This window comes from Mustela putorius, unplaced genomic scaffold, assembly GCF_011764305.1.
Source record: "Mustela putorius furo isolate JIRA1106 unplaced genomic scaffold, ASM1176430v1.1 tig00003863_pilon_pilon_pilon, whole genome shotgun sequence".
NCBI lineage: Eukaryota > Metazoa > Chordata > Mammalia > Carnivora > Mustelidae > Mustela > Mustela putorius.
This window is the reverse complement of record NW_025422015.1, coordinates 5,187,469-5,206,778: the sequence shown is the minus strand read 5'-3', so window position 1 is coordinate 5,206,778 and position 19,310 is coordinate 5,187,469. Positions and strand designations below refer to the sequence as shown.

Here is a 19,310-nt window from a genome sequence, read left to right as displayed (position 1 = left end):
TGTATTGGACCTCAGTGCCCTTATCTGAATTGTGAGGAAGAAGAAAAAGTGGTTCCCTGAGGAACTTTCCCAAATTGGAATTTAATAACCTCAAAAGCATGCCTAAGGGCATATTGTGGTTCAGATTCCCAAACCTGCCTATTGTGAGCCACAGCCACCCCTGAGATCACCTTCCAGAAATGTCTGAAACTCAGCAGTGTCTGCCTTGTTCTTGGCCCCGAAAGTTAACCTCCTCTTTAATAAACTGACACCTATGAATATAGAGAATACACAGATGCAAGCTAAAATCTCCCAGGCCTAGCCCAGAACTACTTTTTCTTGTTTCTGTCTCCACCCCACCAGAATTTTGACTCTAACCTTGCCCACATTCCAATAGCCATCCCCCCAGTAGGCAGATCATTGGCTGCTCCCCTCTCCCAAATCCATTTTCCTCTTCACTGGAAAGAGGCTGCCTGGCTAGAAACCACATTTCCCAGTCTCCCTTGCAGCAAGGTGTGGCCATGTGCTAGTTCCCATCTACAGAATATGAGTGGAAAAGTTGTGGGGAAATTTGGTATCACGCACTTTCTTAGGGAACTGCTTGCCCTGGGCTTCCTCTCTTGCCTCTTCTCACACGTGGAAACAAGGATTTACCGGTGACTCAGCTTTGTGTGAATGAGAAGACACCATTGGGGTTGCCAGAGTTACAAGACAGAGGAAATGTGAGTCCCTGGATGACACTGTAGAGCAGAATTGCCCTGCCCATCAAGTTGAAGAGAAATAAACTTGTATCTTATTTAAGTTACTACATTCCTTTTTTTTTTTTTTGAGGTAGAGTTGACAAACAACGTTATATTAGTTTCAGTTGTACGACATAGTGATTCATCAAGTCTGTTATGCTACCCTCACCACAAGTGTAGCTACCATCTGTCACCATATTTAAGTTACCATATTTTTGATCTCTTCATTATGGAAGCTTAGCACGTACTCTAATTAATACACCTGAGCTAGGTGCACAGGGACTCTGTTCCCTGAGATTGTCCCAATATCTACTCACCTCACCTCACTGGGGTGGGGGGAGACCTCACAAAGTCTTCCTTTAAAGTTCACTTGAAGACCTCGGTTTTTATGTGGTTTTAATTTGTATAATGATTTAACTTACATGAAGCTTACAAATATTTTTTCTGTTATTTTCAGAAATTCTACAGTCTTTGCACTGGGTACTTTAATTGGCTGTGACTATATACAGATATCACAGAGTTGAGCATGTCTTATTATCTGTGTGTTTCTTATGGTACATGTAGAAACAAAATAAACATGTGAGCTTTGGGAGTATTGTATAATCAAAAGTATATGCCATCACGATCATCATCTCACTTTCTTTGTTAGGAATCAGGGATGATATGCCATTTAGCTATTTTTTAGTTTTATGAGAACTTAAGGGTAACTAAGAAATGAGTGCTTACACTTGAACTCTGGTCTCATGTGTTGTGGACCTTTCTGGTTTTGACTCCTTCCATTTGATGGCTGGAAAGCAGCCTGTGGCATTATAATTAGGGAGAGCTTGCTCACACTGCTTTTAAATTCCACGTTCAGTACTTGAGTGGTTATGTATTATTCCTGGGAAAACTCCATTAAGAAGAACTTAATGAAAAGTTCTTAAGGATAAGATCTCATGGGGCTGGATGGCAGTATCTGTCTGGAGTGTACACGGCAGAACTTTCTTGCTTATTGGATCTGAATCCATCCCCACACTTCAGCTGAATGCCCTCGGCCATAGCTATGTCAGAGGCTTGTCTTTTGTGACCTTCATTGCTCAAGACAACCAGTGATGATCTTGTAAAGGAGAAAAAAAAAGAAAAAAAGAAAGGATGTGCAGGGACTTGGAGGCAGTGCTTACTCACCAGCTGTGTGAATTGTTGCTCCAGAGCTTGGTACTCCAGAGAGCTCTTGTTGAACAGGTTGTTGGAGAAGGGCATGTTGGCGACTCTCAGGCTGAAGAACACCACCAGTTCATGGCCCTTGGGGGCAATGGTCATGGAGCTAGTGGTGATGTACTGTAAAGCTGGGCTGGGAGTTGTAGTCTCCAAGAAATGACCTGCGGTAGAAACATCCCCACTGAGTCTTGGCACCTCAGAGGTGACGGGAGTGTTCGTTAGATCCATTATGGCTAAGTCTCTCCCGCTATCTTGGCTGCCTGAAGATGCAGTTGAATGTGAAATTTCCAGAGCTGACTGGCTGATGGCAGAATAGCCATCCGTGGGGATGATTAGTCCTGGGATTGGTACTGTCTGATCAACGGGCATTATGTCTATGGTGTTTTGATCAGTCAGAGAGAAGATGCTGGATGGTGTAAAGAAAGGTAGATTGTCTGATAGTGAAGCAGAGGCCTTAGCAGAAGGAGACCAAGAATGGTCTGTGGAAAAAGCTTCTCAGTCCAATTCATTTTGTCCAGGTATTTTCCCCAAAGAGGAGAAAGCAAAAAAGGAAATCTAACGTTAGACTTAACTTAAAAAAAAATGCATTTGCATTGATTGTTTTAATGTGATTTTTTTTTAAAGATTTATTTATTTATGTATTTGACAGAGAGATCACAAGTAGACAGAGAGGCAGGCAGAGAGAGAGAGAGAGAGAGAGAGAGAGAGAAGCAGGCTCCCTGCTGAGCAGAGAGCCCTATGCGGGACTCGATCCCAGGACCCTGAGATCATGACCTGAGCCGAAGGCAGCGGCTTAACCCACTGAGCCACCCAGGCGCCCTTAAAGTGATATTTTTAAAGAAGAAGAAATTGGTATAGAAAGGACATGCAGTCCTGTGTTCAAACCTAGGGAAGGAGAGGGTGGGTCCCCGCACTCATTGTATTCAGGCCCAAGTAGTTTCAGATCGATGAGAGTAAAAGACCACCAGTAACCCCAAATTTCTGCTTAGCCAGAAACAACACATCTAGGGACCAGCTGGTAGAAACTCACTAGGTCACCAGGTGGTGCCAAAACACAGATGGCATTAGAATAGATTTGGATTCCACATTCCCATCTGGAACTCCCAACCAATTAGCTATGCAGTTTGGGCACAGAAATTTTATTCACCTTCCAATCATGCAAGCCTGCAGTTTATGCATTTGGAGTTTTTTTTGGATCCGAGTTATCACATTTTTGGTAGTTTTACCACTTTAAATTTAAATTATGCTTTTCCAAAATTGGATAATCTGACTGAATAACTTGCCAATTTTCAAAATGATTTTGAGAAAGTAAAGGTGTGGGCGACACATATAATTTGAACATTATATTGGCCATTCAACTTGTTAAATATCTGATAGCATTTGAAGGTCTTTCCACTTTTACATGAGTATACCTTGATAATTTCTACCACCACTTTGCATTTCTTCCTTGGGTAAGAACACATTGAACTACTAAAGTCTATTCTCTTTTTGGTACAAAATTAAAATCAGTAAGTATTTATGAACCAAGAAAGTGGTTATATGAGACTTTCAGATAAAGAGATCGGTGGGTTATTAAAATATTCCAATAAACCTAAATCCAGAGCCACTGATGATATTTAAGGCATCAGGTAGATCAAAACAAGGAGCTTTCTGTGATTACTTCAGTGGCATTCTGGCAAACATGTGGAAAAGCTTGTGCTGAAATCCGAATGCTAAGCATGATGAATGGCCTGTCTGGATGCAGATAGAATCTTTGGACTCTCAGTCAGCTAATTTACTAGAGTGCAATCACCCAAACTGAAACTCCAAGTGATAAACAGCTCTGAAACGTGGAATCATATTATTTTTATGAGTTTCCAAAATAAAACCTGCTTGTTGGTGAACTGTACCCAGATTTCAGAGAAGTACCCTCCTTTCTCTCACCCAAGGAGAATGCCTGGGCATGTCACCCATCCTTATTCAACTGCCGGAGGATATTTTCTAACATGCACAGTCTCTCTGGATACACACCCGTAGTTTTAAGTCTTCGCTGCCATGGACTGACTGTTTTCTCTCTCTCCCAAATGCATACTTTGAAGCCCTAATCTCCAATGGGACAGTATTTGGAGGCGGGTCTTTGGGAGGTAATTAGGTCATGAAGGTGGATCCAGCATGAATGGGATTAGTGCTCCTATAAGAGGAGACACGGAGAGGGAGAGATGATCTCTCCCTCTGCTATGTGAGGACACAGCAAGAAGGCATCTTTCTGCAAACCAGAAAGAAGTGCTCCATAAGGGGCCAAACCAGCTGACAGCTTGATGGAGGGCATCCCAGCCTCCAGAACTGTGAAAAATAAATTCCTGTTGTTTAAGCTCCCCTGTCAATGGTATTTTGTTGCAGCAGCCTGAGCGGACTAAGACATCCCCAGAAGGATCTCAGATGAATAAATGAAAAGGCTGCAAATACTCGTGGTTTGATTTGACTTCTTTGTGTCATGGGGAGCTGGATATGAACCTGTGTTCCTATGATGTGATCTTTCTGCTCCTCCAGATGATAAGGGTTTGGGAATAAACACAATGATATCTTCATTCTGCCCTTGGGCCAGAATCTTATTACTCACACTTCTGTTACTAGATAGACTTTAGCCAGATTAAAATAGTCTGCGGCCTTAATGTCATCAACCAATAAAAGTGAATTTCAAACTCCTTCCCTTTGTGGCACTTTAACATTAATCTTTTACATTCAGAACAAACCTAACCAAGTTCTTTCACTGATAGAACAGCTGGCTATTTCAATGTAGGGTTACTAGGGATGTCTGGGTGGCTCAGTCGGTTAAGTGTTTGTTTTTGGCTCAGGTCATGATTCCAGGGTTCTGGGATCGAGTTCTGCATCAGGCTCCTTGCTCAGCAGGGAGCCTGCTTGCCCCTCTGCCTGCCACTTCCCCTGCTTGTTCTCTTGCCTCCCTCTGGCAAATATATAAATAAAATCTTACAAAAAATTAAATGTAGGGTTGCAAGATAAACTGCAGGATTCTCATTGGAAAATACATTACAAATTTTTTACATGCTTATCTGAAATTCAGATTTAGCTGGGTGTCTTATATTTTTATTTCCTGAACCTAGTAGTCCTATTTAAGTGTGGTTTTACAAGACTCTATTCTTTCTTTACTTGAGATTGAAACTATTAAGGCTATGGCCAATTCTTTTGAAATAAAAATATTATCAAACCTCATCAGTACTTACAAATGTATTTTAAACAATTACGTTTTCATTTGGTTTTTATGTAAAAATTAGACATGTCAATGACACAGGCCATTTCAACATTAAGTTTTTTACACGGTAACAGAGAAGTCAAGCACTAAAAGCCAATGCCATTTATTTTATCATGAGGTATGCAAAATAAGCAGACTCAAAATAACTTGACTTTTAGCTGTCATGGCTAAGTGTGCGTGGGGTTCCTGTGAGGGTGTGGGGTGAGCTTCTATGTCAGTGTGCATGGTGAGCGTGTTGGTTAGAATTTCAGCTACTGTGTGTAAAATAAATGGCTAGTTTGGCCACTTTCTGGGCAAGAGACCTGTCCAAAAGCAAAGGCCACAGATAAAATGGTCCGAACCAAAGTATATAAATTTAGGTTTAGCTGAAACCCACAGTGAGTGATGCTGGTAACGGGTGAAGATGGGCACAGTGGGGGCAGCCAGAAGCCTGACTTACTGCCAAAGGAAGGCAAAGCAGAAGATGAATAAGGTGTGAGGAACAAGTACAGATGAAAGAATATTTTAAATGCTTCTAGAAAAAGATAAACACACTTGACATAAACATCAAGTGGACATCTAATTTATGTTTACACTTGATCTTAACCAAAAGGCTGAGAAGCAATCTAATTTATGTTTAAATAGCTAATCTTTTAAAAATATTCAAGTGGCATGACCAACAATTGCTTAATTCCATATCAAACAAATCCATTCTTATTTATCATAACAAGAAAATTATTATTTCCCTTTTGGCATAGTATAGGAATAGGAAATAAGTCTTTAGTACACATTCATTCAACAAATAAATATTGAGAGCCTACTATGTGCCAGGCACTGTTTCAGGTGCTGGAATAGATCAGTGAACAAAACAGATGAAAGTTTTGGCTCCAAGGAGTTTACTGTCTAGTGGAGGAAGACAGGAAGTAGACAAATAAACAATGGGAAATAGATAGTATACCAAGTTGTGACAAGTGCTATGGAAATAAAGTAAAGTGGGAAGTGGGGTGAGAGTACTGGGTTGACAATTTATATAGAATGGTCATTGAAAATATAATATTTGAGCAAGACCTGAAGGAGGCCGGAGAGTTTAGCATGCAGCAAATGCAAATAAAGAAAGCCAAAGGAAGAAGGGTGTCTTTCATGTTTCAGTAACAGCTGGCTAGGAGGGCAGCATGGCTAGAATGGAGTTCTGTTCTAGCAATCAAGTATGAGGGTGATGAATGATATTTTCAAACACTCAAGACTCAAAGAATTCCTCCTAGGCTTCCTTTTCTAGGACGTTTTCACCTAAAATGATGGCAAACCAAGAAATAGGAAGAAATGGGATACTGAAAAAAACTTAGGGAAACCCCCTGACAGGTGGTGAAGGGGTCTTTCAGAGAGAGAGGTACTGTGGGTGTCTCAAGTATATAGAATACTGGTATCATCAAAGCCTCTGCCATTGTGGTAAATTATTTAACTAGACAAAACTGCTGGAGGATGTTCTCTACAAGACAAGAGAGTAAATCCAGAGAGAGAAAGCCTTGAGATCTAGGGATCAGGGAATCCATCTCAGTAGAAAGGCCAAGGAAAGTATAAGGATGACCGAAGAGGAGAGTCCCAGTGACAGCTCTCCAAAAGGCTTAGAAAGTAGCACTCTAGGAGAAAGAGAAGAAGGTCTCTGAAAATTGGAAGAGTTAAGTTACCTGATGTGGAAAAGTATCTTGGAAAATTCAATGGAAAATTTGGGAATAGTTGACATTAAATACAAAGAAAACAAAGCAAATTAAAAAAAATCAAAGAAAACATTAACTCTAACAGAAAGGAAACACAGAGCAAATAGATCAGCTGTGAATATATAATATAAGTGCTGAGTATTGATTTAATAACAGTTATCACCATTTTGGGAGATGGGGTAAAAGCAGAAGGATGGTATTGTAGAAACACAAACCTTTATTTACGATAATAGGAAGACAATAAACGATATATAAAACTGATGACTCAAAAAATTTATATTATTTGAAATTATAGGATGAGTAAATGCCAGAAGAAATAGCTGAGTTAAGACACTACTTTTGGTAACTGGGATTGCACAGTGGGGAGGTGTGAGATAGTGAAATGCTGTATTTGTCAGAACACTTTAATGTGACTTGACTTAAGAAAACTTAAGTGTTTTATTTTGGGATAATTGTACATTCAAGTGCAGTTCTAAGAAATAATAGAAAGTGACATCGGTAAAAATGGCATAGTAAGAAACTCCAAAAGTCAAGTTGTCCTTTACATTCAAAACTTGTAGCGAGTAAGTAGTTGTGATATAATAGGAAATATATATTTGGTCTCTGCCTCCAGTTCCTAACACAGAGCTCCTAAATTCCTTGTAATTTCCTGGGTGATAGGAGCATCTTTCGTTCTAGTAACGTGACTTTTGGTGGGTTCTTGCATAGCATCAGGATGGAAGCTGGACACTGGAATGACCAAGGCAGGATTAGAAGCTTGGAAAATTTCCCCCACCCCCTATCCTCTGAGGAGGAGGGAGGGGCCAGAAATTGAGTTAATCATTGATCATGTCTATGTGATGAAGCCTCCATAAAAATTCCTGAACTATGGGTTTTGTAGAACTTCTGGGTTGGCGAACACACCCATATGCCAGGAGAATAGTGCACTCCAGTTCCACAGGGACAGATGCTTCTGCACCTGGGAACTTTCCAGAACCTCACTCTATCTATCTATCTATCTATCTATCATCTATCACCTATCATTCTCCATGTCCTGAATCTAACTAGAATTGGTGTAGTTTGTCCGCTTCCTTTTGGTTCTCTAGATACATCTAAGGATGGTGCTAACTATTCAGGGAAGCTGGGTGTTCTAGAGTCCTATCCATCTGGACTAACAGCAGAAGCCATCAGCCCACCCCTCCATACCACACCCTTCATTTGGCTACTCACTTATATATTTTTAATGTCCTTTATAATAAGCTGGTAAACATAAGTATTTCCCTGAGCTCTGTGAGCCATTATAGCAGATTATGAAATTGAGAAGGGGCTGGTGGGTACTGTAATTTATTTTTTATTTTTCTAAATGTTATTTATTTTAATAAAAATTGTATATATTTAAGGCATAGAACATGATTTGACATACATATGCATAGTGAAATGATTGCAAAAGTCAAGTTAATTAACCTATCTCCTCAGATAGTTATCCTTTTCTTTGTGAAAAGGACACTTGAAATCTCCTGCAGTATTCAATACAGCATTATTAAATGTAGTCATCATGCTATACTTAAGATCTCTAGACTTACTCATCCTATGTAACCGCAACTTTATATCCTTTGATAAACATCTTCCTCCCCACCTCTCTGCCCCTGGTGACCACCAATATGCTCACTGCCTCCAGATATTTGAATTTTAAGATTCTACATTTAAGTGAGATCATGCAGTTTTTTCTTTCTGTGTCTGGCTTATTTCACTTAGCACAATGTCCTCAAGGTTCATTCATGTTGTTGTAAATGGCAGAATCTCCTTTTTAAATATATATCCCACAATTTTTTTAAAATGTTCATCCACTGATAGACACTTACAGCTGGCTGATCAGAAGTACAAGTGGTAAGTGACAGCCTGGGACTTGCAACAGGCAAGTGGCGGGGGGCGGGGGCAGTCTTGTGGAGCTGAGCGCTTAACCTGTGGGGTCTGCACCAAATGTGGGTAGGTAGTGTCATACTGAATTGTTCGATATCCAGATGCTGTCTGGAGAGTTGGAGAATTGGTTGACACTGAAAACCCCTCCATATATATAGTTGATGTTAGAAGTATTGTGAATAGAGAAATAGTTTTCCTTTTAGTAGGTAAGCCCTCAGGAACTTTGGCACCCATGAGACCCTCTTAAAACAATTATCTCATGACACATTCCTGCCAACTCCAAGATAAAGCAGAGAACTCAGGAATGTAGAAGCTGTGGTGTTTGAGAGTGAGACTTACATCCACTTAAATATGGAAATCTGCCTAAGAAGCCATAAGAGTTGTGACTGCAGAACCATTTCTAAACTTATGAAATGTGACAATTGTAACATAGTCATCTTACTACCAAAACTGGGATGTGGGGGAGTGAAGATGGCTGGATTATGAGTGTTTTGATACATTTATCTTTCATAGCAGTACATCAAAAATGCTGCCTAGTGTTGATACATGTAGTGTAAATGATAACAACTCCAAATTAATGTTTCAGGTAATCTTTCTTTAGGGATGTCTTAAGAATGAATATGTCATGAGGTAAGCAAATATTTATCTGAAATTCAGCAATTTCTTGCATGTCATTTCAGTTTCTTTTTCTTCTATTAAAGTCAAGCAAAATTAAGTGCAGTCCATTTGATTAGGATGACATTGTAGAGAAATTCAATTTTTGTAAAAGTACTTCTATCCTTTTTTTTTTTTTTTTAAAGATTTTGTATATTTATTTGACAGAGAGAGATTACATGTAGGCAGAGAGGCAAGCAGAGAGAGAGAGGAGGAAGCAGGCTCCCTGCTGAGCAGAGAGCCCGATGTGGGACTCGATCCCAGGACCCTGGGATCATGACCTGAGCTGAAGGCAGCGGCTTAACCCACTGAGCCACCCAGGCGCCCTATCCTATCTTTTTAATTATATTGAGAGATAATTGAAATGGTAGCTATCATTTAGCTATTTCTGAGTTGCAGAACTTTAGCCATGTTACTTCACTTTTTTTTTTTTTTTTTTGGTAATTTCCTCCATCTTTTAACATTTTATTTTATTTTATTTTATTTTTTGAGAGACAGTGAGCATATGTGTATGAGTGAGGGGTGGGGGTGGAGGTCAGAAGGAGAGAGAGAATCTTTTTAAAAAACTTTTTAAAATTTTTTATTTTTATTTTTTAAAAAGTTTTTATTCAAATTCAATTTAGTTAACATATAGTGTATTATTAGTTTCAGGTGTAGAATTTAGTGATTCATCAATTGCATATAACACCCAGTGCTCATTACATCAAGTGCCCTCCTTAATGTCCATCACCCAGTTATCCCATCCCCCCACCCACCAGAGAGGGAGGTTCTTTTTTTTTTATATTTAATTTTTTAATAAACATATAATGTATTTTTATCCCCAGGGGTACAGGTCTGTGAATCGCCAGGTTTACACACTTCACAGCACTCACCATAGCACATACCCTCCCCAATGTCCATAACCCCACCACCCTCTCCTGAACCCCCTACCCTCCCCCAGCGCTCAGTTTGTTTTGTGAGATTAAGAGTCTCTTATGGTTTGTCTCAGAGAGGGAGATTCTTAAACAGGCTCCACCCCTAGCACAGAGCTCATCTCAGGGATGGATCTCACAACCATGAGATCCTGACCTGAGCCAAAATCAAGAGTCTGATGCTTAACCAACTGAGCCACTCAGGTGCTCCTGATAATTATTATTTTTTAAAAAGCCTCTTGTTTAGTCATTCAATATAAATATATACTTACCGTTTTTCTCATAGACATAGATACTTTGTAAACCTCGGTGGAAAAAAAAATAGCTTCATGGTTATCTGGAGTAAATGTGAAATTTCAGATATATCTGCACTTTAAGTAAAAGTCTTAAGCAGAGCCACCAAAGAAGCAAAATATTTTACTATGAATTCTTTATTGTTACTAATAATGTTAAATAACATCTGGACTAAAACTGAAGCTGGTAAGAATCTTAATTTGTAAGCCCTGGAGAACTTCATTGTGTTTTCTTACTATTTTAATTAGATGTTTCTATCAGGTTATGTCTTAAAGTCTAGTCTTAGAATCTTGGGAGGCAGGATTGAGGATAGGATAGGAGGAAACTAATATTTATTTGGCACCTGTTATGTTCTAGGTCCTATACAGTGATATTTAAAAAAAAATTCTCCATTTAGTTTAAGCTGTTTTATATATACCCAAGTGATTATAAACTCTGCATTTGCTACTTAAAGTGAAGTATCAGAGTCTTGAAGTATCTAATTATGGCTTCTCAAATGATGTAACTGGGTAATTAAGAGAGGTACCTGAAGGCTACAAAGATGAGTGTCCCCTCAACCAGTGGTCATCATTAGAATGAAATATGGATGTCTATGTACTCTAGCCTGATGCATTCCTCTTTCCAAATATCAACAAAGGTACTTTTTTTTTTTTTTGCAGTTTAGTTTATTACACTTTTCCCTCATTTAAAAAAATGCTGAACCTGAGAAATCTTGTGAGACTTAAACTGTGCCTTATATAATATAAAAATTTCAGACCTCAGAGCTGCAACGCACCTGATTACTTTCTCCCTTCACTGTGGGTAACGTATCTTTAATAACTTTCAATTTAAAATCAGACCTATATAAGAAAATTGTGAGGATGCATTTGGAAAAAGAGCCCAGCTATGTCTTTCCCTCATTTGTTGGTGGTCTTAATAAAATTTTTGGCTGTCTGCTCTGAAGAAATAAACATTTTGGGACAAATGAAGTAATTGTTACATGGATATAACATGCAGTGATGCTATAGCTTTTAATAACTCAGTCATAATTCAATTCTGAATGGCTTCTGAATTATTTATTCCAAGATTATTGAAGAGGTTGTTTTTCTAGCTCTGGCTTGCAAAGCAAAATAATCAATATTTTTCTCTTTATTAATAACTTCATATGTATCTAAGGAAATAATAAAGATTACTATAAAATAAAATGTGAGTTTGGGAATATGGAAAGCACACAAAATATTATGTGGTAGACAGCCTCTAATATGGCCACTGATGACCTTCACTTTCTGTTATTCATATCCTTGTACAGTCCCTCCTACATGCATGGAAGTTACCTCCACAGAATGCTATGGAGGTAATGATTAAAAGTTTCTGGCACCCAATTTCAATGAGAAGGGAGTTTCCCCACAAACCAAACAATTCTCTAACACCAGCTGGGTATAACACAATGTAACTCAATCCTGATACCATTTACCTGGATTCCACATGTTAAGGGCTCAGCCCTGCAAGACTTGTCTTCCATTTCAGATGCCATTTGTAAGCCCAGATTGTTACCTGTGCTTCTGACTGACTCGCTACATATTGGGGGGTTCCCACAAACCCCTCCCTGAAGTAAATTTCCTACAGTAGCTCACAGAACTCAGGAAACCCATTTACTCACTAAATTACCAATATATTACAAAGGATATTAAAGGATACAAATCAAGAGCCACATGAAGGATACATAGGGCCGGGTCCCAAACATAGGAGCTTCTGTCCTTGTGGAGTTTGGAGCCCAGCATGGTGGCATGTGGAAGACTTTTGGCTCTCCAACCTGGAAGTTCTCCAAACCCCTTCCTTTGGGGTTTTTATGGAGGCTTCATTATATAGGCATGATTGATTAAATCATTGGCCATTGGTGATTGATTCAATGCCCAGTCCCTCTCCCCTTTAAGAAATCAGGGGTGTACTGAAATTTTCACCCCTCTATTCACGATTAGTTCCCCTGGCAACGAGCCCTCCTCCTTCAGTGCTTTCCAAAAATCAACTCATCAACATAAACCTAGTTGTGGTGAAAAGGGCTTGATATGAACAACAAGATGCCCATTTCACCTTTATGTCTCTGAAGTGATTTCAAAGACAAGAAGACAAATATAAGAAGAGACGTTCCCATTGCCCTTATTGCTCAGGATATTGCGAGGGTTTGGGGAGCTGGGACCCAGGCCCTATGGATGAAGACTAAATATGTATGAGAAATGTTTTTGTTATCCGAATAGCCAAGCATATATTTCCTATAAATCGCAATATTGCAGTGATGTATGGTTATGAGTCTAGGTCACAAAAGATGTTACGTCCTTTGCCTTTCTCTCTTGAATCAATTATCCCAGGGGAATCAGCTGCCATGTTGCGAGGACACTCAAGCAGCCATGTGGAGAAGCCCATATGAAGAAGAACTGAAGCCTTCCTGTAACTAATTTGCCAGGTGTGTAATTCACCTTGGAAGTAGCTCCATCAGTCCCTGTCAAGTCTCTAGAGGACTGCAGCCTTGGTTGATATCTTGACTGCGACCTCAGGAAAGACCCTAAGCCTGAACTACCCAGTTAAGTCACTCCTTGATTTCTGATCTACAGAAACTGGGAGAGATAATAAATGCTTGTTGTTGCTTTAAGCCGCTAGGTTGTGGAGTAATTTTCTATGCAGCAATAGGTAACCAATATACACAGAAACCCTTAAAGGTCTGGAATTACAAGATTGTAGGTATACCAATCTCTGACTCTGGCTTTTATCAGAATACCACAAAGAATGTCACTTTTGGTTTAGAATAATTATTTTTAAACATGCCCTTCTTATTTTATAAGAATGCATCATAATTTGCATTAGACAGGCTGGAAGATTATATCGGTATTCTGATCTGCACTGGAGACATTAGATTCCAACTATTAATAGTAAAGCTTTTAGAATGGAGTATGGGTTTGTATTTATGATATGAAAAGGGGAAGAATGAGTAGAAGGGACAGAGAAAAGATAGATTACAGATTTAGGAATATGGTTTCTAAGATTGGTTTTGCCACTCTGAGTTGCATTTACCTAATCTAGGTTGCAATAGGCAGCCTCCCTGCCAGGTGTTCCCAATCAATCAACTCAGTACCCCCTTTCCTAACAAATACTTTGTAATGCCACCTTACATTGACCTAAGTGAACTTAATCAAGAATATAACCTAGCTAATATGCATTTCCAAAAAAGTCAATGCATTGTTCAAACTGTGACATAAAGGAGAAATAAAAGGAAAATAATTTATTATAATATATATCTCAGAAGACAGTACAACACCATAAGACACAATAAAGCAGTTAGATGCTTGTACTTATATGTAAATATCTATAAATATCACCGGATTCCACAGATACAAAGACAGACTGATTCAGCTATTGTTCTGGCAACATAAATACCATGATCAATCACCACTATCCTAAGAGAACTGATTTTCTGAAATGATGGTTAGCACTTAGTAAAGTTCAAACAAAACAAAATACAATCTCCCCTTAATTTATGTATTAGTTGCATTCCTAGAAAAGTCACATTAAATAAAAGTTTTGCAGAATATACTTGCAAATCATACTTATGTGAAAAAAGAAAGGTCAGGAAAAAATGTGAACCTTTTAAGTGTCCTTAGTGTAACTGCTAGGTTATCTGATTTATAGGGGCCTGCCTTTTATTGCTTTGCGATCTGTTAGTTGAAGGATGCCTAGAATAATGCAAATCATTGTTGTCCATAGAAAGGCAAAGGATTTTCATCAAGCAGAAAAGAATTGCTTATTTCCTTGTGGATATTCACCAATTCTGCATACAATGGTATATTTATTTCCTTTTTTTTTTTGGGAGAGGTCACCCAGATTCCAACTGCCCTCATTTTTAATTGCTGATCATGTGTTGTTTGAATTCTCTTTCAAAGTGGTCATAGCATCTTGTTTTCCTGTTAATTAATTTGTTAGGCACAATTTTTGTTTGACACATGTCATTTTATAAATGTGTAAGAGTCATGATTTTACTTTTTAATAAAATTTTACTTTGATAGGAGCTAAGGTCTAGGTTTAGAAGTTAATAGTTTTTTTCCCCCACATACATGAATGTCTAGCAAGATAAACAAAAGTCTTGTTGGAAGCAGATGAATTCTTTGTTGTGTAGTATTGTTCTCAAATTCTAGAATTTCTCTTCCCACTAAATATTAGTGATGCCCTCCCATTATTGCAGCACTAAAAATTGCCGTTTTCCCCCAAATCCACAAACCATATCCTACAAGGTTGTATACTGCCCCATTGAGAATTACTGCTGACAACGTTGAACTTTAACCTGAACTTTACCAGAAAACATTTATGGTTAAGAATCCCTCACCTCAACAATTTTGCTTTCTGGAATCTCCCCACCATCTTTTGTTCTGGGAAAGGGCTAAATACAAAGAATCGCCTTTCCTCCTAGGACTCTGGTAAGACTTGTCTACTCTTTCCCATGACTCCCATAAGCCACATAGATGACTCCCTTTTACCTGCCTTTATAAAACTCCATCTCCTCTGAGACAATCTGGATGGACCTAGAATGTATTATACTAAGTGAAATAATTTAGATTGAGAAAGACAAATAGGGTATTATTTCATTCATATGTGGAACCTAAACAAACAAAATAAATGAATGCACAAAGAAAAAGCAGAACCAGACCTATAAATACAGAGAACAAATTGATGGTTGCCAGAGGGGAGGGAGATAGGGTGTCAGGCAAGATGGGTGAAGGGAAGAGGGAGATATAGACTTCTAACCATGGAATGAATAAGTCATGTGAATAAAAGGCACAGCATAGGGAATACAGTTAATGATACTGTAACAACGATGTAACAGAACAGATGGTAGTCATACTTGTGGTGAACACAGCATAATGTATAAACTTGTCAAATTGCTAAGTTGTGTACATGAAACTACTGTAACATTGTGTGTCAGCTACACTCAAATAAAACAACAACAACAACAACAACAACAGCCCATCCATACTTTCCTTTGAGACATTCCTCATTAATGAATGTTCTCCATATTCTAACAGTGTGAATAAAATTGTGTCCTTAATTATCTGGTACATTTTGTTTTACACACTGTTCTAAGCTCTAACTTTACAGATTGTATGAATGTACACATTCTTCATTGATTCCCTAAATCAATCATTCCTCAGTTATTGAACATCTACTACATTCCAGTATAAAATGGTGATTTAAACCAATTGCTAGCGATGCCTTTATGGTTATTTTAAAGGTACATTGGCTTTAAGTCATGGACTGGAGCGGCAAACCAGAAAAGATATTTCCAGTTAATCCGATGATCAGTTTTATAGAGAATCAGTGGATTCATTGTTTGATAATTTACTGGAATCTTGTTTTCTAAAATTAAGCTTTCTGTATATTCATGAAAACATGGGTGAAGAGTAAAAAGGCATTGGCCTTGGAATATTTGAACATTTGGTTCAATTCTGCCTTACTTCACTCAATCATTCATTCATTTAACAAATATTTATTGCTTATTGATAAGTGCCAGGCATTTTGCTAGTTCATAATAACAGCTCTTATTTTTTTTGTTACTTGGTACATATTAGACACAGTTCTAAGCGCTGTACACATTAACTAAATCTTCACAAGAACCCTCCAAATTAGTACTATAATGACCATTGCACAGATGAAAAATGAGGCACAGATAGAAGTTAAAAAACTTGCCCAAGGCAGCGCATGGTTGAGCTGGAGGCTACAGGCACACAGCACACACTCCAGAACCCATCTTCCTGCTCTGCTGAGGCTGGGGTAATTAATGCAACAGACCCAGGCCTTGTCTTCAGGGAACATTCAGTCTTCAAGATTAGCTATCTAATCACAAGTATGCCAAGTGCTGTGAGAGAGGACACTTGGAGTGCTTTGGGAGGCATAAAAGGGAGACCTAATTTTCATGAGCTGGTAGAACTGCATTTGTGAAATGAAGCTGGGAAGAAGATCTGCTCTCTTGGCTTTAGGGTTGGGGTGAGGAGCAAAACCAAACATGATATAAGGAAGCAAAATTTAGCAAGTGCAATTCGCCAAACCACAAGCTGTGCTCATTTTCAGAAAACAAACAAAACTAGTGTACATTGGAGATGCCAGTCTGGCTTCAGGAGAGAGTCTCTTCAGAGAATGACCTTAAGTAATTTTGATTGTGAACTGCTAAGCTCAAAGCAAGTGTTATTTATTTATTTATTTTTAAAGAAGGTACACATTTCAGGGCAAATTTGGAAAATTGTTTACTTCACAAAGAATCTTTATAAGAATATCATAAAAACACTGAAGGTATGTTTAATGAGGATTTTCTTAATTGCAATAAATATTCAACAGTTTAAATGAAAATAAGGTTTATTTAAAAGTCAAGCATACTTGGGGCGCCTGGGTGGCTCAGTGGATTAAGCCTCTGCCTTCGGCCCAGGTCATGATCCCAGGGTGCTGGAATTGAGCCCCTTGTCCAGCTCTCTGCTCAGCAGGGAGCCTGCTTCCCTTCCTCTCTCTCTACCTGCCTCTCTGCCTACTTGTGATCTCTGTCTGTTAAATAAATAAAATCTTAAAAAAAAAAAAGTCAAGCATACTCTTTAAAGGATGATCAGGGACTTGGTTTTTATGCAGGTTTGTTTTTCTACTAGTCAATGAAAGAAATGCAGCATGGATAGGAACTTTAGAGGGATGTTGCATTTTCTTTTGGGAACATAGGAGGCTATAAATCATAAGTCAGTCAGACCTAAAATAGAGTATCTCCATTGGCTTGGAAATGCCCGTGCCAGGAATGTATGTTCCCTGAGGGCAGCCTGGGCCCTCCATTTGAAAGCATCTTGAACAGAGCACTTTGCACATGCCCAGTAATGACTCATGTTTGGTCGGTTGACTGAGAAGCTGGCAGAGATCATTGAGTTGGTGGTGAGTTCCTGGTGTGTGCCAAGTTCATGAGGCAGAGAAGGTGAGCTATGAAACAGGGTCTGGCCATGCTCTAAATATATCGGGACAAAATGAATTCTGTTCAGAGTCTATCTCTGATGTCCTAAAAAAATTAAAGTAGTTTAGTTTCTGCTGGGAAACATTGGGAAAAGTTGTGAAATGAGTTTAAAAGATTATTAGGTGTCTTTTCAAGAAGATACTGAGCAACACCTAGCAGACCTTTGGAGGTTATGTGATTTTTAGAGGGTTCTGTGATTTTCATGGTCTTTGAGCAATTTTATAACTCTACAAGCTATAGAAAACTCATGGTAATTAAAATAATTTAGTCCTTAGAAATGCAGGCAAATTTTTTTTGGATGGGGATGCCATTGATTTCCTTCCTATGGAAAAGATAATTCTAAACATTCTATTTTTATTGCTGAGTGATTCTGACAGGTTTTGCATCATTTTGCGAATTTGTGTCAGCATTCCTGATTGCCTTTATCATGGGTTGGCAAATTTCTTCTGGAAAGAGCCAAATAGTCAATATTTTGGACTGTATAGGTCCTGTGGTCTCTATTGTAACTGTTGAACTATGCTGTTATAGATCTAAAGTAGCCACAGTAAACCATGGGTATGGCTGAATGTGCGTGGTGAAACTGAATTTCATATAATTTTCACATGTCATGAAATGTTGTAATTTTTTTTTTAATATTTTCTAACCATTTAGAAACATAACCACCATGCCTATCTTGCAGGCTGTACAGAAACAGGCAGGAAGCTGGATTTGGCCCACAGGACTGTAGTTTGCTGTTCCCTGGCTTATAGTTTGTCTGTTCTTTGGATTCTCCTTTGAACCATCTGCAACATCTTATTGGCTCCTACATTAACTAATGAATTAAATAAAATCTTCGACTATGTGCTCACTTTCACTTTATATTTGAATGAGAGTCTTGATCTTACCTTAAAAAACTATTCTTTTTTAAAATAAAGATTGATTTATTCGCTTGAGAAAGAGAGAGAGCGAGCAAGCAGGGGAAGAGCAGAGAGAGAGGGAGACAGACTTCCTGCTGAGCCCAAACTGGGGCTCCACCCCAGGACCCTGAGATCATGACCTGAGCTGAATCAACAAAGAGTTGGATACTCAACCAACTGAGCCACCCAGGTGCCCCTAAGTTTTTTTCTTTAACATTTGTGAAACGCAGTTACTAGAATTCAATTGAGTTATTTGGAGAACATGAATCAAAAGACTGAGATTTTCTGCCCTAGGTAAATATTAGACTCCTGGGAAGTTTTCAGAACTATATCAATATCTGGGCCCTTTTGTAAAGGAATTAAGTTAGACCTTTAACGGACGGCCTCTACATTGGTATGTTTAAAAAACGTTTGAGGGCATTCTCATGGGCTACAAAATACCAAGTGATTTTATTGCTATCTTACACCGTGTACCTGGGAAAGTTTTTTTTACATGTTTTATCTAAAATGATCCTCAAAATTTTAGTAAATATTATAAAAAGTAATTGCATTGCATACAAATTTGTAATTTATTTCCCATACCAAACCAAACCCTTTCCCATTATTTGATTTAATATCAGTTAACTAAATAACAAATACAAACTTTCCTTTGGCTTTTTGTTTCCTTCCCTCTGTGTTGTCTGCATCTGGACCTCTCTCTCCTGACTCTGACATTCTCACGCAGTGCAGCTAGTCAGCTGTTGCAGGGAGTCTTTGTATCCAAGACAATGCATTTTTGTTCCTTCTCCATCTTTCC

At 38.6% G+C, this 19,310-nt stretch overlaps 1 protein-coding gene and 1 long non-coding RNA gene across 3 annotated transcripts in view; one reads left to right on the top strand and one right to left on the bottom strand.

The window, feature by feature from the left end:
- LOC106005820 overlaps nucleotides 1-18,455 on the top strand; it is a 30,725-nt gene extending 12,270 nt beyond the window's left edge. Inside the window, exons 2-3 of the long non-coding RNA XR_001179465.2 lie at nucleotides 12,964-13,058; nucleotides 18,298-18,455. This is a non-coding gene — a long non-coding RNA (uncharacterized LOC106005820). The remainder of the gene's footprint in view (nucleotides 1-12,963; nucleotides 13,059-18,297) is intronic.
- Nucleotides 1-19,310, bottom strand: part of IMPG1 (interphotoreceptor matrix proteoglycan 1) — a 124,855-nt gene that overhangs the window by 24,338 nt on the left and 81,207 nt on the right. For both annotated transcript variants that reach the window (XM_004752793.3, XM_013056279.2), the window contains one exon: nucleotides 1,884-2,395. In XM_004752793.3, coding sequence (XP_004752850.1) covers nucleotides 1,884-2,395 — 512 coding nt within the window. The remainder of the gene's footprint in view (nucleotides 1-1,883; nucleotides 2,396-19,310) is intronic.